Below are 25147 nucleotides of genomic sequence, written 5' to 3'. Positions count from 1 at the left end.
CTGGAATGAATGTATTAATATCTATTTTTGAACAAGACTGTCTAAACCATTGAGACCTGATTGACTGGTCAGCAAAAAGAAACATATACTTCGTATGGGTGTGGCAGAACAAATTTCCTAATTATCTAACACACTTTTAATTTTGGGGAAGAATAAATATACATAGCATGGCCACTGAATCATCATTTAATTTCAGCATAGTAATAATATGAGACAGAATTAAAATATGAAAGACAAACTATTTATTCAACAATAAAACTGTGTGGTTTCCAGTGGGTGCTTTCATGTTGAACTTATTGCGCCATCTTCTGGACAAACAATACAGCAATATTTTCCTACACTATGGTCACCTGATCATGTCGTAGTTTATAATCTGTATTTATATTTCCTTTCCGATTACATGTGCAATATTATTTATATCATTCCCATACTTTTAGATTTTCTACCTTAGTACTTGTTTTGAACATCTGTACACTTGTCTTGTTTTTTTTTTTACCCCTTTATTTGATTCTATTTCTGTAGTGTTTATTACACTTTCTGCTGCTGTAACAAGTGAATTTCTCTGGGATAAATAAAGTATAATCTAATCTAATCTAACATTTCGTCCACAGCATTTACACACACAAGGACAATATTAGAAACACCTCTCAATATAATGCAGTCCACTGTGAACATAATAGTTAAATTAATATCTCTCTGACAGTGTCAACAAAACTGAAACATTATAAGCTTCATAAAAGAACGATTTATGACAGAGTTGTTGTATTTGATCACATTGAATTATACAAGTGTACCTAAAGAAGTGGCTGGTGGATATGAAAGAGTGTGGCCTAGACCCTAAAGAAGGAGGTGTTTGTATAATTTCATGTTTACATGAAGAAAGGAACCAGAGAACCATTCTTGCTTGTTAGTATCAGATTTATTTACAGACGTAAGTGGGAGACTAACTCCCTTGTGCAATTACTTATTGGAATTCGTCAACTTTTTCAAATAAAACGGCACAGATTGCGACACAAAAAAAGATAAAAATTGCAAATGATCACTTCAATGCTTTGTATTTATCCTAGTCTGTTGAAACTATATCGTGATGAGATATAAAAATGTGATATGGTCAACAAACCAACTACTATTTAGAATGAACTATGTTGCAGAACAATCTGAAAATAGTAATAATGATAAAAAATGAATCACATGAGGCCGGCGTCAGTCATACTCTATCACACAAAGTAAAATAAGATGCTCTTTTAAGTAATAAAAAAACAGAAGCTTATCTTTGATAGCAAGAAAGCCAAAAAAAAAAAACAAGCTTAGCAAATTTAGGCACAATATCAGTCATACCACACTATACTCTGCATGCTGCCAGAGAAAAGCACTACACAACTACAAATCTGAGCTTGTTTAAAATTCCAAAAAAAATAAAAAAAATAAAAAAAATAATACAAATGAGGCAACTGAGCATGGTGAACTGAAATAGCTGGTCAGTTTCAGTATGAGAAGCAATGCTTAAGTTATTAATGAGCAAAGGACTGACAAGATATTTCAACAACTTGAATCTCATGCCATCACTAACAAAGGAACGAGGACAGCAAGGCAATGCATGGCAATGCACCCTTTAGGACAGAACAACAATAACAATAATAATAATAATAATAATAATACAACAAAGCAGTGTCATGTTCAGGGATGACAAATGAAGTTACTTCACATGGTGTTTATTTGGACCAATGAGTTGGAGGAGATAGGAAGGTGATGGTGTGACGAACAGATGATGGCAATCCGTCTTTGTAGATCCACTGGGAGGTGGTGAGTGCGGTGATGTTCCTCGGGTTGGTGAGCTAATACTATAGGTGGTCCTCATTCCCCTCAGCCTCTGTGAATTACAGGGAGGCAGAGGGGACAGAGGAAGACAGGAAAAACAAAAAGGAGCAACTAGGTGGAGAAAAAAGAACTGATGTGGTACAGAGGTCTAACTACTCCGCCAGTCGGGTTTCAGAAGCCTGAAGGTGTCAAAACATTCATGTCCCGAGGTTTTAGTTTGTGTGGCCGTGGGGGCACCCGCTTGGCCTCGATGCCCGAGATTTCAATCTTGGGGGGCATGAAGTGGCCAGGGTCCTCCGCCTTGAAGTTGACCTGAGTGTTGGTGCCATCCATGGTGGAGGACTTCTGCATGCCGAAGTAGGACTGCAGTGAGAAGCCTTCAGTAGAGAGGAGGAAGCGGTAGATGTTACAATGACCCAAGTCTCGCTATTATAGGGAGCAGCTTTAGTGTCACGATTTCTAAACTACATCTACAATCTAACAATCTTCTAAACTACAACCAGGTGTGGTCAGGGGGGATACAGGCCTCATTAATAATGTCGATTTTTTATTAGCACTTAGCCTGTAGTTATACAAGTGATAAAAGAGTCCCATCTTGTGACTTGATTTTTGGGTGGAGGTGTATTCATTTAAACATCTGGACTGCATATTGTGGCTTTAACATAGCTCCACCTGTGTCACTGGATAATCCACACTGATTTCAAGAGCTATTCAGTTACACTAGCTTTTCTCTGTGGCAGTGGAACAAGCAATATTGTTTTCAGAGAAATAACAAAAGCAAGGGCCTCACCACAGATTATCGTGGCACAGAGTTCAACCCACTGCTATGACAAGCTATACTATCTACTGTACAATAATCACAAATATACTGCATTACAACCAACATCCAGATGCTGGACTGGGTGTAAATCTCTCACCTGTGCTGGTATCAGATCCTGGATCCGTGGGGGACTTCTGTACCACAGATCGAGTTCCAAAGAAGTTCCATCTCTCTCCTCCTCCTCCCTCATTTCCTCCCATGTCTGTGTTTGGGTTGGGACTGTAGGGCTCAGGGGTATTAAGAAAAGACGCAGGACTCAGCTGGAACCAGGTCCTGTATTCCCACCAAAGCAAGAGCAACACATGAACATGCAGGAAAATGGGTCACATGACACAATATCTGCGTCATATCAAATAACCAAATGAGCTAAAACATTCAGCAGCGTGATACCTACCTGCGACTAATAGCCGGGGATGTGTGGGGACTAACACAGGGGGTGACACTGGGAGTGACGGAGGGGGTGACACACGGGGTGCCACTTGGGGTGGACTGTGCTGATGTTGTAAGCCTGTCCTCCTTGAAGTCCCCGCTTGGCATTCTCAACTTCTGCACAGACAGAAAAAAAAAAAAAAAACAAGCAATGAAACAAACCAGTAGGCTGATAATTCATTTTTGAACCCTACGCTCATGTTAGACAAACAACACGTTTGTGTTGTCAGGAAGGATTGACCTTATTTAAAAAGAGCAAACACTCCCTGGATACACAATGCAAAAGGTCAACAGTGTTTTTCTGGACCTGCAGATCAAAAATAAAAAAGTGCGTCAGAGATCCTCTGAGCCTATCACCTGTGACCTTGTGGTGGGTGGGAAGAGACAGAGAGAGGACCACTTCAGAGGCCACATTATTATTATTATTATTACACATGATGAGCATTCATAACATAATGTAACATACTGAGCCAATGGGTTTTATTTGAAGGCCATTACTGCATTAAAAACACACTCAGAAAAATGGTTACCTGCAACAGCTACAAAAACCACCAGTCTATTTTTGTTAACATAACCTGCTTGCCGTCTATTGAAACATCAAATGTGGACAAACAAACACACAATGAATCATACTCGCCTTGACGTTTAGGTTTAATCCAGTCAGTAATATTTTCAATGTCCAGTCTCCATTCAATGTGTGTATATTCCCATCCATATGTTGAACGTCCTACTCATGAACTCATATCAATCTTGTATATGTGGCCCTGCACTCTAAATGAATAGGTAAATGAATAACAGGGGAGCATCCCCATGGCTTTAAAGCCCTGTGTATTATCTGGCATCATGTTTTAAGTTCATCCACTGCTCCAACTTTGCTGGAGCTCAGCCAGACTCAGGACTCAACATGATTTTGGCACTTGAAAGCCAGATAAACATGTTTACACGCTAGACCCAGAGAGACAGGTATATACTCGTTTACTTCTATGATAAATAAGTGACAGCACATGACAGGCAGAAGTGGGACTAGGTGTATTATGGTTTACATTAACCTGGCAAATGAAAGGCCTCGTTCGTTGCCAAGCTACCTCACATGAAGATAAGATAGGGAGGTTAGACAGGGGTCTAACAGGTTTCTAAATGATGTTTTAAAATAAGAAATAGGAGCAGTTTCTGATGATTTTTCTGCATTTTTTATTCCGCATCATCCGTGAACTAGCTGCCGTTGACTAGCAGGCGCTAAGCTAAACAGCTAATTTATCAAGCTACACACGAAGCTGCCGTTACTTATCCAGTTTGTATTAAAGACAGTCTGTTCGCTCTTGACTCAGTTATGAGCTCCGCCGTATATAGTTCATAATTCACGGTTCCCGGTATGAAGCACAGACACATTATAGTTTGTTTACTCGGGTTAGCTCCGATGCTACATCGATGCTGTACTAACGGCCTTCCGCTCCGGCCGGGCTGTAGATAAACACCGTGAACCCGGTGACGTACCTTTTTATGATACAATTTCTCTGGCGTTGCAGTCCGACAGATTCCTTCATTTTCTCCATAATTAGATGTTTCAACAAGTTGAACGGACTATTGTTTTTTTTCCGAAAAAAATACAGACGACCACTCGTCTGTACACACACACAACACAGCAGTGGGCCTAAAGAAAATGTCTCAATATGTTACGAGCTCTGTGATTGGTCCGTTTGGGAAAATAAGGGAGCCTGATTCATTTGAGGGCGTTGCCTGGCAACACTCCTGCTAGAAGCTACAGCTGATTACGTAATTTGTTTGCCTGGTTTGTTTTTCAGTGTTTGGACTGCAATCACCGAAGAGGCTACAACAATCTGCTGTCATCATATCATTTCTCACAAGAAATAATTGGTTGTTTTATGTAATAACAAACAATGTAATGATTTTAATTAGAATACAACCCTCATTATGTGTAAATACTATGTATATACATGCATAAAGTCATTATATTCCTTTGACTCAGTCCATACTGTATATACCTTATAACATATTTATATTTATACAGTGTTGCCCATAAAGTTGGAACAAAATATGTTTATCTCTTCTCGTGAAATAATTGTAACAGTGTGATTTATTCTTGGTGTGTCTTCTCAAAACTTTATTCATCAATCTCTTCCAAACATAACACAGTGGAAATTCAACAGCAGTTTAACCAGATGTGTATAAAGTGTAATAAAAAGAGGAAAACAAAATTATTCCAACTTTTTAGGCAACAGCATATCTATCTGTGTACTTTACTGCTTTTGCACTTCTAGTTAGATGCTAAACTGCATTTTGTTATCTAAGGACTATCTATCTATCTATCTATCTATCTATCTATCTATCTATCTATCTATCTGATAATATAACAGCAATAACGTTTAATCTAATCTCATCTAAATGTATATAAGTAACTGTATCTATTGTATCTATATTTACTGGATTTTCTATATGTTTGTCACATGAATGAAATCTAACCTACATTTCATTGTGCAACCCTGTAAAATAATAAATAAATGACCCTTGACACCTTGATCCTGTGTGATCTTGTGTGTTTAAAATCATAACAGTGTGAAATGTTGTTGCACTCGTCACAGGTAAGTCGATAGCACATGAAACATGAGAAGGGGAACTAAACAAATCTAGACAAAAAAGAAAACACAACCTTTGTGCATGCACACAACGACAGGTACTGTGTGCTAAACCTTCAATCAGGACTCATGCACTGGACTGGACTCAGGACTCAAGCTGTTGGAATATAATGAACTCATACTTTGCCAAAAGTTCACAGCTGGTAGAAAAAACTTGAAGGTAAAGAAACAACCCCTTTCGCTTGATTTGTCTTGGTTTGTTATGACATTTCAACTTATACAGACATTATAAGATATACCTGATCACCATCAGGTGAAGATCAGACCTGTGACCTTTCATTTAGGCCTAAACTAGCAATAAACCAGTTTTTTATTTCAATTCAATTGAATTGTGTTGCTCTCTAACAGAGCTGGCACACATTTGGTGTAAAGAGATAGTTCTTCTGTTATTTCTTGTTATCTGAGAGGAGAGAGAAACTTTTCACTGCACTTCACTTCATACTCACTGGCAATGTGTCACCAAGTCGGTGAAAGCGAGTCTCCTCGGCAGACAGCCCCTTGTGGGGAGAATACCCGGCATCTGTCAGCCCTGCCTGGTGCTCAAACTTCTGTAGGTTCTCCTGTGTCTGTTCTAAGTGGAGATAGGTGCACAGTCAACAGCAGAGACAAAGTCAGTCACTGTTCTAATGTGCTGCACTCCATTATAGCCTGCTGATACTGAAGATTGTTATCCATATTTGGGAGCCAAGGCAACAAACATTTGGACAATCATTGATAAAGCTTACACAACTCGGTGACATGCAGCGAACGAACTTATCAGTGTCTTTGTAACTTGTGCACATAGATATTTATCAAAATGAAATAAATGTTGTGAAATTAAATTACTCTGTTGACTTACTGATCATAAGTGAGCTCATTAAAGAGGTGGCTTTGGCTTTCACAACAGGCACTGGGGACTTGGCTGACGTTGCTGCCTCAAAAGTCAGCAACTTCCCACCACTCTCGCTTTCCTGGTCAGACACAAGTTGACACTGTTAGGATAAAGCTTACAAAACAGATACATAACCAAATAGGCAAGAAAATCAAATAAGTCCAAGCATGCACATCATTTTCAGAAAGTTAAGTGAACAGAAACAACATTTTGCTCATGCAACCACTTGAAAACAATTTGAATCAAGCAGGAGAAAACAAACAGGAAAGCACCTCTGCAGCATTTCTGAACTTGTGCTGTGGGATGACAGGGTCTTTCCATAAGATGTTTACAGATAAATCCGGAGGTGGTGAATGCATGGGGGCGTCCATGTGCTCATCATAACTGATATTGTGCCGAGTTATTCCAATCGGAGACGATAAGGCACTGAAGAATCCAGACGATGTGCCAGACTCGAGTGCTGAAAGATGGGAGAGAACAATAAATATTAGAGTTAGATTTGTAATCCTGTGATAGGAAACTATTTCTGACGTCTCAGCAAAACAAGCAATTATTTCACAAATTTCACAAAGATTATCGCACCTCTGAGAGTCTAAATCTAAAATTACCTGGAAGGTCTCCCCGTCTTGAGGCCATTCTGACAGAAGACGAGAAATGCTGACCATTGAAGGGTCCTGGAGGGTGATAGTGTGAAGGTCAATACGGCTACAAATCTGAACACAACAGTGTTACAAGGGCCGATAGACAGTAAGGAAGGCCTGCTCCTATGGAGGAGAAGTGCGTATCACAACAACAAAGTGTAACCACAGCCTTAGAGAGGAAGAGAGGCTAATAAATAAATGCATTTTTTCATCAACCTAACCGCTGTTAGGTCATTGAAGAACGCATTAGATAACTGTACTTACTGTGCACAGTGTCATATTTCTGACCTGCTCCAAATAGAACCAAAGAGTCTTGTTACAGCACAGTCATTAATATTAGTTTATGTCAGAGTCACCCTCACATACCAGCCTTTTCTATCTTTGTCTGCCCATGTCAGAGAAAAACAACCAAACTGCATGGCTCATATTCACAAGGAAATGAAACTTAATTATTAAGGATTAAGGAAATACTGTCTGCACGAGAGAATGAAGTATGTTCTACGTGTAGTTCCTTCTTGTGTAAAGAAATCAACCCACATTAGACCTCTGGTGAACCTGTGTATCTCTGTTATCTCTGTGCTCCTTATCAGCCTGGTCTGTGCTCACTTTCCACTGGAATCCACCTGTATCTCCCCCTAAATGAAATGATGATCTGCAAAAATTAAATCTAAATTCTGTGTCAGACTTCAGATTTGTCACATTTGGGTCGGTGGTATATTGAAAAGCTACTTCCCAGACAGCTGACATCTATCTGCTGTTGTTCACGTCAGCGTTGTGGGGAGCCAGATACAGTGACTTGCAAAAAACAGGAACCGAAGTCACGCCATAGGCGTGAGGGAATAACATCTACAATGATCTGTAAACTGTTATTATAAGAAAGAAACATTTACCCACCTAAATATTAGGGGAAAAAACTATTGCGTATGATTCGTATGTTCCAAATAGATTTAATTGCATCGTATCCTGTCTTCTTTATTAACATTATTGTTCACTCATTTGCAGCATTTGCATGAAGGACAAGTGTTCTGTCTTGCACGCTGCAGTATATTTAACACTCACCTCAACCTGTCAAGATTTCCTCTCCTCTCCGGTTGAAATTATTCCACAGCTGCGGTTGTTTCTTGGTCACAGTCGCGCCGCTTTAACTGACTAAACGAACAAATACTGTATGTTTGTCCACCGGCTGGTTCATCCATGACTTTTGGACATGCAAAGAGTAAACAGAGCGACGAGACGTCCACACACAGCACCAGTGAACGCACCACTCCAGTCACGGAGCCGGCCGGCGGAAGTGATCCTCTGAAACTTAAAGCCATGCAGTCTGTTTGGGAAGAAGTGTGGTGCAATACAACGACATTGTGAAACATTACCATATATGAGACAATGCTAAGTGACACACAATTCAAATATCATATTTCAAAAGTGAGATGGTCAGATGATGACTTGCTTTAAAAATAACATATTTTATGTATGAAACTGTATTTGTAATTGTGTATTGCTCACTTTGTGTGACTTTTCACAGTCACATATGGATGATCAATTTCCATTTGGGTTCCAAAATATGGTCCCCATAAGGAGGACAAACAATAAGGAAATATAGTTTTACATTTGATTTTGGTTTAGGATTAGGTTTATAATTAGGGGATGATTCTTCTCTCTTTCTGTATGTGTGTGTTTGGTGTGTGATGGGTGTAGAGGATCACAGCCTATGAGACTCAACCGTTCTGAGCCGCCCCTGTCAGAGTTGAGCGGGAACATGTGGTGTTGGCTGGCTACTGACCATGTAATCTCAGTCTGTCTGCAACTTTGGTGTCCTTTGGTAACTGATACATGTAAGTTCTACTAAGACCCATTAACGGTAACCCGCTTTTGGCAACAGTGGTAGTCTCAGGCTGTGTGAGGAGCATGGGCCGAAAAATATAAAGGGTACCAGTGGACAGAAAATTGAGATACATTTATGAAATAGTTTCAAACCCAGGTTAAGTCACGTCTGTGATGAAAACAAACATGGTACAAAAAGTAAAGAATATAAAAACAGTCAAAACAACCGAATAACAAAACATAAATAACAACACATCTTAAAACATCAAAATTACAAACCCTTTAGCATGAGGTGAGACAAAGTTCAGTTTGAATAATGAGGTCTATAGCTGCTTTTTAAAGTCCTCATGAAACAGAATGCAGAGTGCCATTTGCTTCAGTATATTCATGTGTTTCCTGTAAATACGAGCAGAAAGGGAAGGACTTGTCAGGAATATTGCTTGCCTTTTAGAGAATAGCAAGTGTGTGTAACTCCCCCACCGCTATGCATTGTAAGTAGCGCTATGATCTAGTGTCTGACCTGGGACTGAACACAACCTCAGAAACTCATGGTGTCTAGTCTGGCACCACCGGTAAGTAGGTTTGCTACATTGCAATCTTTCCATCAGGAAAGTTCACAAATCACCTTGGTAGTGTAACATTATTCCCTGTTGGTTTCAGAGTCTATACTTTCACTGCACCAAAATCAGTGAACACACATATAAAGTTGTGCTTTTGCAGTGAGGCCCATCTGTCCTTCACAAACACGAATCACTGAGCTCTAGTGGCATCACGTGAACATTAGACGAGAAAGCGTTTCACTGAAATGCAAGGTGAGTCATCAATAACTTTTTATCGTTTATCAGGAAATGATAAACTCTAAAATGTCATGAAGAAAACCCCCAAATACTTAAAACATTACCATTAGTCATCGTTGGGCTAGATACTGGTGAATAGTTCACGTAAAACACTTGAGTTCTGGAGTTTCTTGAGAAAACTTGAGTTTTCTGGCACAGTGGAACAACGTAGTGGGAACATTTGCAGCGTTTTTTCAAACATTCAAGTACAAAGGTCAACCAGTGGCTTTACAGCCCTGGGGTTGGTCTGTTTAAACTTCTAAGAACTGGGGTTATTGGAGCCAGTATGGGTGTTTTGGTTTCTTGGTCATTTCTATATTTTTGTTTTAGTATACCATGCCACAAGGGGGCAGTAACATATTAGTAGTATTTCACAAGTAGAACTCACTAAACAAACTACATTCAGCAACCTATAACAAAGTGGAAGAGGAAAGTGACAAAGGTTAGCTGAAGGTTTGCACGTCAAGAATCCATTTTATTCACCAGCATTCAGCACTGATCAAATTAGTCACAGTGTGGTCTTAAACTACAGAGTTTGACTTAAACGTTTCTAAAAATCTTTTTTTTCTCCTATTTGATCAGTATAGATATATATTCATTTTAGTTAGACTTGTATTTTTGATTTTTCAGTGATTTGCTTGCAACTATTATTATTCATTACACTAGAGCTGCTATGTAGCATCACGGAAATCACAGTGATTCTTTCTTCTTAATTCTGAATTAAAATTACATTGACAGCCATCTTCAGCAAGGCTCCTGCCCATACAACACATTTGAATTTAAAGTGGAAAACACAACTAAGAGAGATTAAAAAGAGCAACAGATGATATCAATTGTCCATCTGTTCTGTTCACATGTTGTAGCTGTGACGATTATTCTCTGACTGTCATGAGTCATGACAAACAACTGCACCCCATCACCATGTCAGTCGGCACATGACTTAGGTCTACCAACAAAGTAAGTACATAATCTACAGCAGTGACTGAGCCCAGACATTTCAACTCATTTCAGTGTTGTGCTTTGTGAAGTCCACTTCAAACAAAAACTAAAGGTTAGGACTGACTAGCTGATATATCTCTCTTGACTCTGACAGTTTGAAGCTACTTGGCAACCTAATACTGCATTAGAGTACATATACTAAATTTCTTGCAGTGGCAACCTTGAACCACAAGGCAGCACTGTAGACACAGGACACAATCAGTGTCAGACTGGAAACAGAAAACGATTACTCAATGCTTCTTTGATTTTTGTTTTATTCTGAATAAAAAAACAACAACTGACATCAGCAAAATTCAGAAAAGCTTTTGCAACATGTCGAAACGGAGATGTATTGCACACATCAGTATAAATAAAGATAAATACATTACAAACAAGACAGACAGACAGCTTCACTCATTGCACATATACATTAATTCAAGGTGCTTTTAGGTCAGAGGTCATCTGAGCGTTCTATCGATCCAAAGAGTCAAAGAGATTCAGATGCGAGCTGTGTCGGTGCTGCCTGGGGTAGAAGCGTTCTCAGTTGGTCTGGGAGTAGAGGTTTGGATCTGGCTTTGTTTGTTTCTATAAATGACAATGAAACAAGAAGGACACACATTAGATAAAGCATCATGTCTTATTACTCTTATTTCTATCATATATGGTGATTCACTGAAAGATTTATATTAGTAATAGAGTGGTCAGTGTATTCTGAAGATGAGGCTCGAATTAATGTCTGTAAATGTACTCACATGACGTTAGCCAGGAGCTTTTTCACTGCTTTCAAGTTGGGGTTCAGGCAATAGCGAAGGCCCGCGTTGGTGGTGACACTGTTGAAATGGACAGTAAAGGTGAGCCCATGTGAAAAAAGCACCCTCTCTTCAGTAGATAAACAGATACATCATTGATTCAGAGACGTAAGCTGGTAACTAGAACAGACTTTTGGAGATTCGTGATAAGCCCTAAGTTCTAAGTTCATTACATTTTTCATTACAGCTGAGATCAGGCATAAAAATCTTAAAACATTGATTTAAATCTAATTTTGTGATTATGACACATTATCACAATTACATCCCACATTGCCACAGTCGTAATTAAAGATTTTAGTGTATCTTACACAATCTCCACTTTGTCACAGAAAATGGTTGCTGGGTAGATCTGGATGTCCTTTGTTGCAGACTTCACAAGACTCTGCCTGACACTTCGGCACAGACACTGCTGTCCTGTTTCGTAAGCTAGAGAGAGAGACAAAGAGCAAAATATTTCAATTTCATTTAAATTACACCAAAATGTATGATAGATTCTTTCTTTTTCTGTCAACAAAACATGTTTCTGTAAAACTCATATTGTCTAGGTTAGAGTTTTAAATGAATATAGAAACTTACTGTGGGCTTTAGAGACGCAGACGGTGACAGCCAGAAGCAGAAACACTTTGATGATGCCGGACATTGTTGGTTCCTTTGTGGCGAAGATGACAGAAGCTGATATTAGAAGCTGTAATAAGTGCAGCTAGAGAGCTTAGCTATAGAGCAAAGTATGCTGGCAGAAGAACTGTGATAGGTAGAGGACGAGGATCGCCTTAAATACTGTCTTATGAGAAATTTCCCCTGTGGGAAATTTCCGAGAATGGAAAGTGAAACTTCAAAATAAAAACCGCATAACTCATTCCTTCCTCTATCCCCCCACTAGTTATATTAATAATTTAATCTGATTCCAATCTGATTTTAGATTTTAATAGTAAATTGTATTAGTAAAGTATTACGTATAAGAATAAGAATACAAAGTATTTCAGTATTTTCACTGGTTGGAACTGCAAGCCTGCGTGTACAATTAAACTTTTACCTCAAATTTGTACTTTACACTGTTTTCATAAATTCATGGTCATGTGAATTATGAGAAAATATTTCTGGACATTTTGCACACTTTATTTATTTTCATGCCATGAAGAAGAACAATCAAAAAAAAAGTAGTATTGTAGTTAAATGTGGGATATGTGATTCTAGTTAATGTGACCAATCCAAAAAAACTTTTTTTTTTTTATTCAGCAAATATCTCCTCACTGTCCTCCACAGTCCTGGCTTTATCAGAAACAAAGAAAGTCGATTGGATCGAGCATAATAACATTAGTTTTTCCAGCTGTTCTAGCCAGGATTTGTGTCAGGTAACATTCACTGACCATCTACATCCAGTTGTCTTTCTAGTTTGACAAGATCTGCTGCTGTCATGATGTCAGCAATAGTAGCAGGAGAGCTGTGAGCATTACTGTCTCGAGCTGGTGTGCTGGCCCAAACCCACAACATAGTGAACATTAGTGATGTTACTTGTTTTGTTGTTATTGTAACTACAATATATTACGGCATTTGTCATAGTATCACCTACCCCACCTTTAATGGTGGCTTTTGAGTCACGTGTCTGTGTGTCGATATGTGTCTCAGGGGCATGAGAAAGTGTTTGTATTTGGCGACCTGTGGTGTCAGAATACCAGTGTTTAGAATACCAAATTTAAACAAAGAAAAAAGAAAAAAGAAATGAAAGAAAGGCACATGAAATCATTATTTTGCCATATTTTTGATAGACTTTGTTAAAGAAAGTTTTTAAATCAAGTTAGTTTAGATATGTGTGGGCTTTATAGATTTGGTAACACAAAGTGTGGGCTGATGATCTTTGTCACATCGGGTCTATACGTCTCATGTGTGCACCAGTGGTTAACACCTTTAGCATCCACAGCACAAAATCAAATGTGTGAGTTCTCAGAAAAACATTTCCTTTTCTTCCATTGCAGTTGTGTGGTAGTTACATGACATTTGTAATGTAAAATGTGTATATATGTATATATGTATGTCTATAAGTAACTAAATATATTGTTTTATTTAAATTGTATTATATCTAAGTTAAATATTTTTATATATGTTCTATGTATGGGTAGCACTAAGGGGGTTCAAAATGGGCAACATTTGGCCCTGTGTTGTTAAATAAAAATAAAATAAACCTTTAAGCCATGGTGGACTTGAAATGATATGCCCTCAGTGTAAGGAAATGCTCGGTTTCTGTAGAAAGCATGTTCCAATTGTCAGTTTCAGTTTTATTCCAACTTTCCTCTTTTTTACAGGGTCATGTTTTAACTTTGTTTTCCTTCTCTATTTTTGATATCCTTCTCTTTTCTTGTCTAACTTGGCCACAAAAATAAAACTGCTATTGCACTGAAAGGCCTACTTTCTTGTAATACGCTATACCATTTGTAATAACAAAGTAGGGAACACATGACGATTTAAAAAAATGAGAACATCCATCCGTCTGTTTTCTGTAACTGTTTAGCAGGTGGCTGGAGCCGATTCCAACTGGCATTGGGCCCCCTGAAAGGTGGGGTACAGGTCTGACACAAACAACCATTCACACTCAGTTTCACACGTATGGGTCACCAATTTACCTAAAAGATTACCCCAAAATACTTAAAACATTACCATTAATCACTGTTGGGCTAGATACTGGTGAATAGTTCACGTAAAACACTAGAATTGTGATAAAAAATAATTACTATACCACAGAATGTAAATATCTCCTCACTGTTCTACACAGTCCTGGCTTTATCAGAAACAAAGAAAGTCGATTGGATCGAGCATAATAACATTAGTTTTTCCAGCTGTTCCAGACAGGATTTGTGTCAGGTAACATTCATGACCATCTACATTCGGTTTCCTGTCTAGTTTGACAAGATCTGCTGCTGTCGTGATGTCAGCAATAGTAGCAGGAGAGCTGTGAGCATTACTGCCTCGAGCTGGTGTGCTGGCCCAAACCCACAACATAACATAGTGAACATTAGTGATGTTACTTGTTTTGTTGTTATTGTAACAACAATATATTGCGTCATTTGCCATAGTATCACCTACCCCACCTTTAATGGTGGCTTTTCAGTCACGTGTCTGTGTGTTGATATGTGTCTCAGGGGCATGAGAAAGTGTTTGTATTTGACGACCTGTGGTTTAAAAAAAGAAATGAAAGAAGGGCACATGAAATCATTATTTTGGCTTTTTTAAATATTTCTTCTGCCACAATTTGATAGAAAATTGTAAAAAAAAAAGTTTTTTAATCAAGTTAGTTTAGATATGTGTGGGCTTTATAGACAAACGACTGCACCCCATCACCATGTCAGTCGGCACATGACTTAGGTCTACCAACAAAGTAAGTACATAATCTACAGCAGTGACTGAGCCCAGACATTTCAACTCATTTCAGTGTTGTGCTTTGTGAAGTCCACTTCAAACAAAAACTAAAGGTTAGGACTGACTAGCTGATATATCTCTCTTGACTCTGACAGTTTGAAGCTACTTGGCAACCTAATACTGCATTAGAGTACATATACTAAATTTCTTGCAGTGGCAACCTTGAACCATTAGGTAGCACTGTAGACACAGGACACAATCAGTGTCAGACTGGAAACAGAAAACGATTACTCAATGCTTGTTTGATTTTTGTTTTATTCTGAATAAAAAAACAACAACTGACATCAGCAAAATTCAGAAAAGCTTTTGCAACATGTCGAAACGGAGATGTATTGCACACATCAGTATAAATAAAGATAAATACATTACAAACAAGACAGACAGACAGCTTCACTCATTGCATATATACATTAATTCAAGGTGCTTTTAGGTCAGAGGTCATCTGAGCGTTCTATCGATCCACAGAGTCAAAGAGATTCAGATGCGAGCTGTGTCGGTGCTGCCTGGGGTAGAAGCGTTCTCAGTTGGTCTGGGAGTAGAGGTTTTGATCTGGCTTTGTTTGTTTCTATAAATGACAATGAAACAAGAAGGACACACATTAGATAAAGCATTATGTCTTATTACTCTTATTTTTATCATATATGGTGATTCACTGAAAGATTTATATTAGTAATAGAGTGGTCAGTGTATTCTGAAGATGAGGCTCGAATTAATGTCTGTAAATGTACTCACATGACGTTAGCCAGGAGCTTTTTCACTGCTTTCAAGTTGGGGTTCAGGCAATAGCGAAGGCCCGCGTTGGTGGTGACACTGTTGAAATGGACAGTAAAGGTGAGCCCATGTGAAAAAAGCACCCTCTCTTCAGTAGATAAACAGATACATCATTGATTCAGAGACGTAAGCTGGTAACTAGAACAGACTTTTGGAGATTTGTGATAAACCCTAAGTTCTAAGTTCATTACATTTTTCATTACAGCTGAGATCAGGCATAAAAATCTTAAAACATTGATTTAAATCTAATTTTGTGATTATGACACATTATCGCAATTACATCCCACATTGCCACAGTCGTAATTAAAGATTTTAGTGTATCTTACACAATCTCCACTTTGTCACAGAAAATGGTTGCTGGGTAGATCTGGATGTCCTTTGTTTGAGACCTCACAAGACCCTGCCTGACACTTCGGCACAGACACTGCTGTCCTGTTTCGTAAGCTAGAGAGAGAGACAAAGAGCAAAATATTTCAATTTCATTCAAATTACACCAAAATGTATGATAGATTCTTTCTTTTTCTGTCAACAAAACATGTTTCTGTGTAAAACTCATTTTGTCTAGGTTAGAGTTTTAAATGATAACTAATATAGAAACTTACGGAGGGCTTTAGAGACGCAGACGGTGACAGCCAGAAGCAGAAACACTTTGATGATGCCGGACATTGTTGGTTCCTTTGTGGCGAAGATGACAGAAGCTGATATTAGAAGCTGTAATAAGTGCAGCTAGAGAGCTTAGCTATAGAGCAAAGTATGCTGGCAGAAGAACTGTGATAGGTAGAGGACGAGGGTCGCCTTAAATACTGTCTTATGAGAAATTTCCCCTGTGGGAAATTTTCCAGAGTGGAAAGTGAAACTTCAAAATAAAAACCACATACATCATTCCTTCCACTATCCCCCCACCAGTTATATTAATGATTTGATCTGATTCAAATCTGATTTTAGATTTGAATAGTAAATTGTATTAGTAAAGTATTAGGTATGAGAATAAGAATACAAAGTATTTCAGTATTTTCACTGGTCGGAACTGCAAGCCTGCGTGTACAATTAAATCCTGTGAATGTGGGATATGTGAGCCTGCGTGTACAATTAAATCCTGTGAATGTGGGATATGTGATTCTAGCTAATGTGACCAATCCAAAAAAACTTTTTTTTTTTATTCAGCAAATATCTCCTCACTGTCCTACACAGTCCTGCCTTTATCAGAAACAAAGAAAGTTGATCGGATCAAGCATAATAATACTAGTTTTTCCAGCTGTTCCAGACAGGATTTGTGTCAGGTAACATTCATTACCATCTACATGTGGTTTCCTGTCTAGTTTGCCATCCAGTTCTAGTTTGACAAGATCTGCTGTTGTCGTGATGTCAGCAATAGTAGCAGGAGACCTGTGAGCATTACTGTCTCGAGCTATGTTTGCTGCACAACAGCAACTAAAGCAACAGTTTGCAAACCCACAACATAGTGAACATTAGTGATGTTACTTGCTTTGTTGTTATTGTAACTACAATATATTGCGGCATTTGTCATAGTATCACCTACCCCACCTTTAATGGTGGCTTTGGAGTCATGTGTCTGTGTGTCAATATGTGTCTCAGGGGCATGAGAAAGTGTTTGTATTTGGAGACCTGTGGTGTCAGAATACCAGTGTTTAGAATACCAAATTTAAACAAAGAAAAAAGAAATGAAAGAAAGGCACATGAAATCATTATTTTGCCATATTTTTGATAGACTTTGTTAAAGAAAGTTTTTAAATCAAGTTAGTTTAGATATGTGTGGGCTTTATAGATTTGGTAACACAAAGTGTGGGCTGATGATCTTTGTCACATCGGGTCTATATGTCTCATGTGTGCACCAGTGGTTAACACCTTTAGCATCGACAGCACAAAATCAAATGTGTGAGTTCTCAGAAAAACATTTCCTTTTATTCCATTGCAGTTGTGTGGTAGTTACGTGACATTTGTAATGTAAAATGTGTATATGTATATATGTATGTCATAAGTAACTAAATATATTGTTTTATTTAAATTGTATTATATCTAAGTTAAATATTTTATATATGTTCTATGTATGGGAGCACTGAAGGGGGTTCAAAATGGGCAACATTTGGCCCTGTGGTTAAATAAAAATAAAATAAACCTTTAAGCATGGTGGACTTGAAAATGATATGCCCTCAGTGTAAGGAAAGCTCGGTTCTGTAGAAAGCATGTTCCAATTGTCAGTTTCAGTTTTATTCCACTTCCTCTTTTACAGGGTCATGTTTTTACTTGTTTTCCTTCTCTATTTTTGATATCCTTCTCTTTTCTTGTCTAACTTGGCCACAAAAATAAACTGCTATTGCACTGAAAGGCCTACTTTCTTGTAATTACGCTATACCATTGTAATAACAAAGTAGGGAACACATGACGATTTAAAAAAATGAGAAAATCCATCCTCTGTTTTCTGTAACTGTTTAGCAGGTGGCTGGAGCCGATTCCAACTGGCATTGGGCCCCGAAAGGTGGGGTACAGGTCTGACACAAACACCACACCACTCAGTTTCACACGTATGGGTCACCAATTTACCTAAAAGATTACCCCAAAATACTTAAAACATTACCATTATCACTGTTGGGCTAGATACTGGTGAATAGTTCACGTAAAACACTAGAATTGTGATAAAAAATATTACTATACCACAGAATGTAAAATCTCCTCACTGTCTACACAGTCCGGCTTATCAGAAACAAAGAAAGTCGATGGATCGAGCATAATAACATTGGTTTTCCAGCTGTTTCCAGACAGGATTGTGTCAGGTAACATTCATGACATCTACATTCGGTTTCCTTGTCAGTTTGACAAGATCTGCTGCTGTCGTGATGTCAGCAATATAGCAGAGAGCTGTGAGCATACTGTCCCGTGAGCTGGTGTCTGGCCCAAACCCACAACATACATAGTGAACATTAGTGATGTTACTTTTGGTTGTTATTGTAAACAAATATTGGTCATTGTCCATAGTATCACCTACCCCACCTTTAAGGGTGTCTTTTCAGTCACGTGTCTGTGTGTTGATATGTGTCTCAGGGGCATGAGAAAGTGTTTGTATTTGACGACCTGTGGTTTCAAAAAGAATGAAGAAGGGCACATGAAATCATTATTTTGGCTTTTTTTTATATTTCTTCTGCCACAATTGATAAAAAATTGTAAAAAAAAAAAGTTTTTTAATGAAGTTAGTTTAGACATGTGTGGGCTTTATAGACAAACGACTGCAACCCCATCACCATGTCAGTCGGCACATGACTTAGGTCTACCAACAAAGTAAGTACATAATCTACAGCAGTGACTGAGCCCAGACATTTCAACTCATTTCAGTGTGGTGCTTTGTGAAGTCCACTTCAAACAAAAACTAAAGGTTAGGACTGACTAGCTGATATATTTTCAGGAGTCTCTCTTGACTCTGACAGTTTGAAGCTACTTGGCAACCTAATACTGCATTAGAGTACATATACTAAATTTCTTGCAGTGGCAACTTGAACCATTAGGTAGCACTGTAGACACAGGACACAATCAGTGTCAGACTGGAAACAGAAAACGATTACTCAATGCTTCTTTGATTTTTGTTTTATTCGAATAAAAAACCCACAACGACATCAGCAAAATTCAGAAAAGCTTTTGCAACATGTCGAAACGGAGATGTATTGCACACATCAGTATAAAAAAGAAAATACAACAAACAAGACAGACAGACAGCTTCACTCATTGCATATACATAAAATTCAGGTGCTTTTAGGTCAGAGGTCATCTGAGCGTTCTACTATCGACCAAAGAGTCAAAGAGATTCAGATGCGAGCTGTGTCGGTGCTGCCTGGGGTAGAAGCGTTCTCAGTTGGTCTGGGAGTAGAGGTTGATCTGGCTTTGTTTGTTCTATGAAATGACAATAAACAAGAAGGACACACATTAGATAAAGCATTATGTCTTATTACTCTTATTTATCATATATGGTGGATTCACTGAAAGATTCATATTAGTAATAGAGTGGTCAGTGGTATTCTGAAGATGAGGCTCGAATTAATGTCTGTAAATGTACTCACATGACGTTAGCCAGGAGCTTTTTCACTGCTTTCAAGTTGGGGTTCAGGCAATAGCGAAGGCCCGCGTTGGTGGTGACACTGTTTGAAATGGACAGTAAAGGTGAGCCCATGTGAAAAAAAGCACCCTCTCTTCAGTAGATAAACAGACATCATTGATTCAGAGACGTAAGCTGGTTAACTAGAACAGACTTTTGGAGATTTGTGATAAGCCCTAAGTTCTAAGTTCATTACATTTTTTCATTACAGCTGAGATCAGGCATAAAAATCTTAAAACATTGATTAAATCTAATTTGTGATTATGACACATTATGCAATTACATCCCACATTGCCCACAGCGAATTAAGATTTTAGTGTATCTTACACAATCTCCACTTTGTCACAGAAAAGGGTTGCTGGGTAGACTGGATGTCCTTTGTTTGAGACCTCACAAGACCCTGCCTGACACTCGGCACAGACACCTGCTGTCCTGTTTCGTAAGCTAGAGAGAGAGACAAAGAGCAAAATATTTCAATTTATTTAAATTACACACAACAAAATGTATGAAGATTCTTTCTTTTTCTGTCAAAAAACATGTTTCTGTGTAAAACTCATTTGTAGGAGAGTTTTAAATGAAACTAATATAGAAACTTACGGAGGGCTTTAGAGACGCAGACGGTGACAGCCAGAAGCAGAAACACTTTGATGATGCCGGACATTGTGGTTCCTTTGTGGCGAAGATGACAGAAGCTGATATTAGAAGCTGTAAAAGTGCAGCTAGAGAGCTTAGCTATAGAGCAAAGTATGCTGGCAGAAGAACTGTGATAGGTAGACGATGAGGGTCGCTTTAAATACTGTCTTATGAGAAATTTCCCCTGTGGGAAATTTTCCAGAGTGGAAAGTGAAACTTCAAAATAAAAACCACATACATCATTCCTTCCACTATCCCCTGACCAGTTATATTAATAATTTGATCTGATTCAAATCTGATTTTAGATTTTAATAGTAAAGTATTAGGTATGAGAATAAGAATACAAAGTATTTCAGTATTTTCACTGGTCGGAACTGTGCAAGCCTGCGTGTACAATTAAATCCTGTGAATGTGGGATATGTGATTCTAGTTAATGTGACCAATCCAAAAAAACTTTTTTTTTTTATTCAGCAAATATCTCCTCACTGTCCTACACAGTCCTGCCTTTATCATAAACAAAGAAAGTCGATCGGATCAAGCATAATAATACTAGTTTTTCCAGCTGTTCCAGACAGGATTTGTGTCAGGTAACATTCATTACCATCTACATTTGGTTTCCTGTCTAGTTTGCCATCCAGTTCTAGTTTGACAAGATCTGCTGCTGTCGTGATGTCAGCAATAGTAGTTTGCAAACCCACAACATAGTGAACATTAGTGATGTTACTTGCTTTGTTGTTATTGTAACTACAATATATTACGGCATTTGTCATAGTATTAGATTTCTCTAGAATCACCTACCCCACCTTTAATGGTGGCTTTGGAGTCATGTGTTTGTGTGTCAATATGTGTCTCAGGGGCATGAGAAAGTGTTTGTATTGTAAATTATATGCCCTCAGTGTAAGGAAATGCTCAGTTTCTGTAGAAAGCATGTTCCAATTGTCAGTTTCAGTTTTATTCCAACTTTCCCTTTTTTCACAGGGTCATGTTTCAGCTTTGTTTTCCTTTATTTTTGATATCCTTCTCTTTTCTTGTCTATCTTGGCCACAAAGATAAAACTGCTATTGCACTGAAAGGCCTACTTTCTTGTAATATGCTATACCATTTGTAATAACAAAGTAGGGAACACATGATGATTTAAAAAAATGAGAACATCCATCCATCTGTTTTCTGTAACTGTTTAGCAGGTGGCTGGAGCCGATTCCAACTGGCATTGGTGCCCCTGAGAGGTGGGGTACAGGTCTGACACATAGAAACAACTCACACTCAGATTCACACGTACGGGTCACCAAATTAACTATTAAGATTAAAATGAGAACACATGAAGATTAAAAAATGATAAATGACCCAAAAAGCAAAGGTAGATGACTCCTATATTTTTCGGAATCAGAAACTTAATAAGCGTATTTTATTGGATTGGGCCACGCAAACTACAGAGATTACTAAATCTCACTCCTTTGCAATGGGTCGGGTTTTGCAGAGAGTTTTGGTTTTAATGTTTTGAAACTCAAAGATGGCAGAAGAGACTGATGTAATACTGAAACTACTGGCACTGTTGGAAACTACCGGAGAGTTGAGGCTGAAAATGATTTCTAATCTGGGCAAACTGACCGGTTGAGCTGGGTGAAACTGACATCTTTTTTAGCGAGCAAGTGGAAACACAATCCTATAACATATCTTAAAAATCCTAATAAAAAAAAGTGTTGAGAAAAGATACTTTTAAATGTCTTCATGACTGGATTTTGCTTTATAGTAAAAAATATTTTTGTTAATATTCCATCAAACACGTTAATCCTTGAGATATAGAAGGAGTTGCTTAAACTTGTTAAAGCCAATTCTGGGCTAATTTTAGACACAGGGGTATTCCCTGACAGTAAAGACCAGTGAAAGGGAATTTCAATTATTTCTGCATTCGGTACAGACCAAACAACAGAAGTCAGTTGGTCAGCAAGAGTGACTTTGGCTGCAAAAGTAATGTTACAAAAGAAAACAAAAAATAAATCCGTACCAAACCCAAACAAATTCAAATGTAGAACACTGTTAGTCATAACACAAGCTCTCGTTGAGTTATCGGGGGATTTATTGTTGTGGTATGCATTGGTTGAGTATGTTGCTGTTGTCATCTCTGCTGACTTCCATTTTCATTCTGACACACAGACTGCACTTAGCAAGCTTGAATATTTTATATTTCCTGTACTTAATATTTCATGGGTTTTACTTATTGGGGAGAGTGGAGTGTACCAGCTCTCAGTAAAGTACAGCCTGTTCCCTCATACACTCTGACACGCACAGGAACAGAAAGAGGTGACGCTGCAGTCCAGCTTTCAGTGCCAACACACATATGATCACACATCATGGAAAAAATGTTATCTATTTTAATAGTTGCCCTAATGGTGGTGTAGGGGTGATTGTCGGTTGGTTTGCGGCGGAGGGGTTTACCAACCATGACTATATTTCATACTTCCTTTTTATGAAAAAGCTCTCTAGTCAGGGCCACAAAGTGTGACCCTGTGTAGAAATGAACTGACAGGATGTAATAACGTCAGCAGAGTCTCTTCCTCTGCACTCTTTTGCTATACTGTCTAGTCTAGTTACACTTCTCTATTCGTTTTACGCGTTTCTCACAAAATTAGCAGAAAAACTATGATGCAATTTAAACTGAACAGTGTGTGAAAGTGAAAAATGTTATACTGACAAAAAACAGCAGCAAAATGTGCATCAACATTCAAAGCACACATCCTGTCAGTGATACATAATTACATATTTATGTTGTTAATACTGATTAATCTATTCGGAAGTAGCATACTGCTGCTGTACCTGCTTGAAATGTTCTATGAGAACTGGAAAGAAGAAGAAGAAAAAAACTTCGATACACATCTGCTATACACATTTATATTTTTGGTATTTTTTGTTATAGTTTGGATAATTTAACTTTTTTGTGTATCTGAGAAGTTTAAAGTTGGAGATCACTCTTTGATTCAACTGCTGCTGACAACTCATTGGAAATCTGAAATGTGAAAACCGGGCCCCAAACTAGACACTGCTTTTTGGGTCAAGGGTCAAGGACAGAAAGATTTTTAACTAGGTGTTTTGGGTTTTTATATCATGTGTGTGTTTTTTTTTAAATGTAAAAACCTATATTTGAAAAGTAACTATTTGAAATTTACTGTCTGTATAGTATGTAGATGTATGAAGTAGCATAGCACGGCAATCACTGCACAACATCCATCTCTTCATACACAGTGTCTACACAAAGTGGGAACATGCTGTATATTATTTTATACATATAAGTTAGGTTAAAGTTAAAAATGACACATTAGTTTCGTATGATGTTCTTTTGTGTGGTCTCCAATTGTGGTTTATTGCCTCCACAACACAGTCGAGGAGAGTTCCTTATTTTTCATATATTATTCACTTTTTGAGTTGTATTCAAGTACATTATAGCTGAAGATTGGGATGATGTTTTATTTAATATATGTAATTAAATTGGGTGTTTTTAAGCCTTAATGGCAGAGCAATCGGGTCATTAAGATCAAGACGGTTTCTTCATCTGAACTTAATCTAAATGAATTAACCTAAATGTGTGAAAATGTCTGAATATACTGAATGTCATTTATTTCATATGCCGTCATTGCACCGCCTGTCTTGTCTGTCTGTCTGTCTGTCGGTCTGGATAGTTAAAAAAAGCCCACGCCTCACTTGGGTGTGCTGAGGTAAGTGTGAAAAGAAAGACATAGAGAGCTGAGAGTCTTGAAAGTTTCCAGCCCCTTTACCATTACTGTGGTAATGGTAAAGTTTCCCTCTTCCCCCCTATTTCACACCTCGGGGTTCAGAGCTTGAAAACGTATGCACCAAAAAAGAAAATAAAAAAACATGGTGACAAGAAAAGAAAAAAAAACATGGTGACAAAGGTCACACATGTCAGACAGTCAGATAATTCTGCTACATGAATTAATTAATCTAGTCTGTAATAAAATGTTGGTAATAATCTGTCCTTGGACAGGAAATGCGTTTGTGTACACCAAAGACCAAATTAAAAGCAGGAAGTGTAAAACCGAATGATTCAGAATGGTTTCACATGCAGTCACAAGCAGCACAGTTCAGCGTGGCCTTTTCCATCACCCTCACCCACCTTGTTGTAATGTAAGAACTTACAGTATGTCTTCATGTTGTTGTCATGTGTTGTTTATGTTCAGCGTTTGATTACCTGAAAGAAAATTTCACCTCAACCAATCCTCAAAACACCGTCAAAAGAAAGTGCCTCTCATAGATAGCAGATATATCAAAATCTAGTCAAAATTAATTGTTAATTGTTAATAATTAATGCTAGTTTTACATAAAATGGAAGGAGATTTGATGTTATGAAATGCGTGACTGGTTTCTTATGTAGAGTACTTTCTCGAGTGGTAAATGACATAAACCTCCCCTCTAGTGTTTAAGATTCAAAACTACATCCAGAGGTTGCTTTGTGTTGTTGATAGAAGTGTGTTTTCTGGCTACTTGGATGGAAACAATTCTAATCATTGATAGCTTATATTTCTACATCTAAATCCAGA

The 25147-nt window shown here is 38.0% G+C and overlaps 3 protein-coding genes and 1 pseudogene across 4 annotated transcripts; all 4 read right to left on the bottom strand.

Moving 5' to 3' along the window:
• Positions 1-900: 900 nt before the first annotated feature.
• On the bottom strand, positions 901-8510 carry kiaa1191 (KIAA1191 ortholog). Of its 2 annotated transcripts, XM_027280926.1 has the most exons (8): positions 8293-8510; positions 7201-7266; positions 6865-7052; positions 6560-6671; positions 6168-6292; positions 3033-3184; positions 2736-2911; positions 901-2195 (listed from the first exon to the last, which is right to left on the bottom strand). In XM_027280926.1, exons 2-8 carry the CDS (start codon positions 7226-7228, stop codon positions 1990-1992), a joined length of 987 nt encoding a protein of 328 aa, XP_027136727.1. In that variant the 5' UTR covers positions 7229-7266; positions 8293-8510; the 3' UTR covers positions 901-1989. The 2 variants fall into 2 exon arrangements, with proteins under 2 accessions (XP_027136727.1, XP_019121062.1); XM_019265517.2 differs by lacking the exon at positions 8293-8510 and having other exon boundaries at positions 7201-7281.
• A 2616-nt stretch (positions 8511-11126) lies between these two features.
• Positions 11127-12441, bottom strand: LOC104922721 (C-X-C motif chemokine 10). Its single transcript, XM_019259705.2, has 4 exons — positions 12254-12441; positions 11986-12103; positions 11621-11698; positions 11127-11453 (listed from the first exon to the last, which is right to left on the bottom strand). Exons 1-4 carry the CDS (start codon positions 12315-12317, stop codon positions 11366-11368), a joined length of 348 nt encoding a protein of 115 aa, XP_019115250.2. The 5' UTR covers positions 12318-12441; the 3' UTR covers positions 11127-11365.
• Positions 12442-15325: 2884 nt separating this feature from the next.
• LOC109140012 (C-X-C motif chemokine 10) lies at positions 15326-16646 on the bottom strand. The gene is made up of 4 exons (XM_019265518.2): positions 16462-16646; positions 16186-16303; positions 15821-15898; positions 15326-15653 (listed from the first exon to the last, which is right to left on the bottom strand). The coding sequence occupies exons 1-4, from the start codon at positions 16523-16525 to the stop codon at positions 15566-15568; spliced, it is 348 nt and encodes a 115-aa protein (XP_019121063.2). The 5' UTR covers positions 16526-16646; the 3' UTR covers positions 15326-15565.
• Positions 16647-19666: 3020 nt separating this feature from the next.
• On the bottom strand, positions 19667-20637 carry LOC113746179 (C-X-C motif chemokine 9-like; annotated as a pseudogene).
• Between the last annotated feature and the right edge of the window lie 4510 nt (positions 20638-25147).

The sequence above is a fragment of the Larimichthys crocea genome, chromosome I, assembly GCF_000972845.2.
Source record: "Larimichthys crocea isolate SSNF chromosome I, L_crocea_2.0, whole genome shotgun sequence".
NCBI classification, from domain to species: Eukaryota; Metazoa; Chordata; class Actinopteri; family Sciaenidae; genus Larimichthys; species Larimichthys crocea.
The sequence above is the reverse complement of the archived record's forward strand: the minus strand, read 5'-3'. Positions and strand labels throughout refer to the sequence as shown.

Coding starts and splice junctions, on each gene's coding strand:
- kiaa1191 (XM_027280926.1), bottom strand. CDS start 7,228: ATGGCCTCAAGACGGGGAGACCTTCCAG. Junction 6,672..6,864: donor AGTTCAGAAATGCTGCAGAG/GTGCTTTCCTGT, acceptor GTGTCTGACCAG/GAAAGCGAGAGTGGTGGGAA. Junction 6,293..6,559: donor AATGAGCTCACTTATGATCA/GTAAGTCAACAG, acceptor ATCTCCACTTAG/AACAGACACAGGAGAACCTA.
- LOC104922721 (XM_019259705.2), bottom strand. CDS start 12,317: ATGTCCGGCATCATCAAAGTGTTTCTGCTTCTGGCTGTCACCGTCTGC. Junction 12,104..12,253: donor CTGCGTCTCTAAAGCCCACA/GTAAGTTTCTAT, acceptor CTCTCTCTCTAG/CTTACGAAACAGGACAGCAG. Junction 11,699..11,985: donor TGTGACAAAGTGGAGATTGT/GTAAGATACACT, acceptor CCATTTCAACAG/TGTCACCACCAACGCGGGCC.
- LOC109140012 (XM_019265518.2), bottom strand. CDS start 16,525: ATGTCCGGCATCATCAAAGTGTTTCTGCTTCTGGCTGTCACCGTCTGC. Junction 16,304..16,461: donor CTGCGTCTCTAAAGCCCTCC/GTAAGTTTCTAT, acceptor CTCTCTCTCTAG/CTTACGAAACAGGACAGCAG. Junction 15,654..15,820: donor AAGCTCCTGGCTAACGTCAT/GTGAGTACATTT, acceptor TGTCATTTATAG/AAACAAACAAAGCCAGATCA.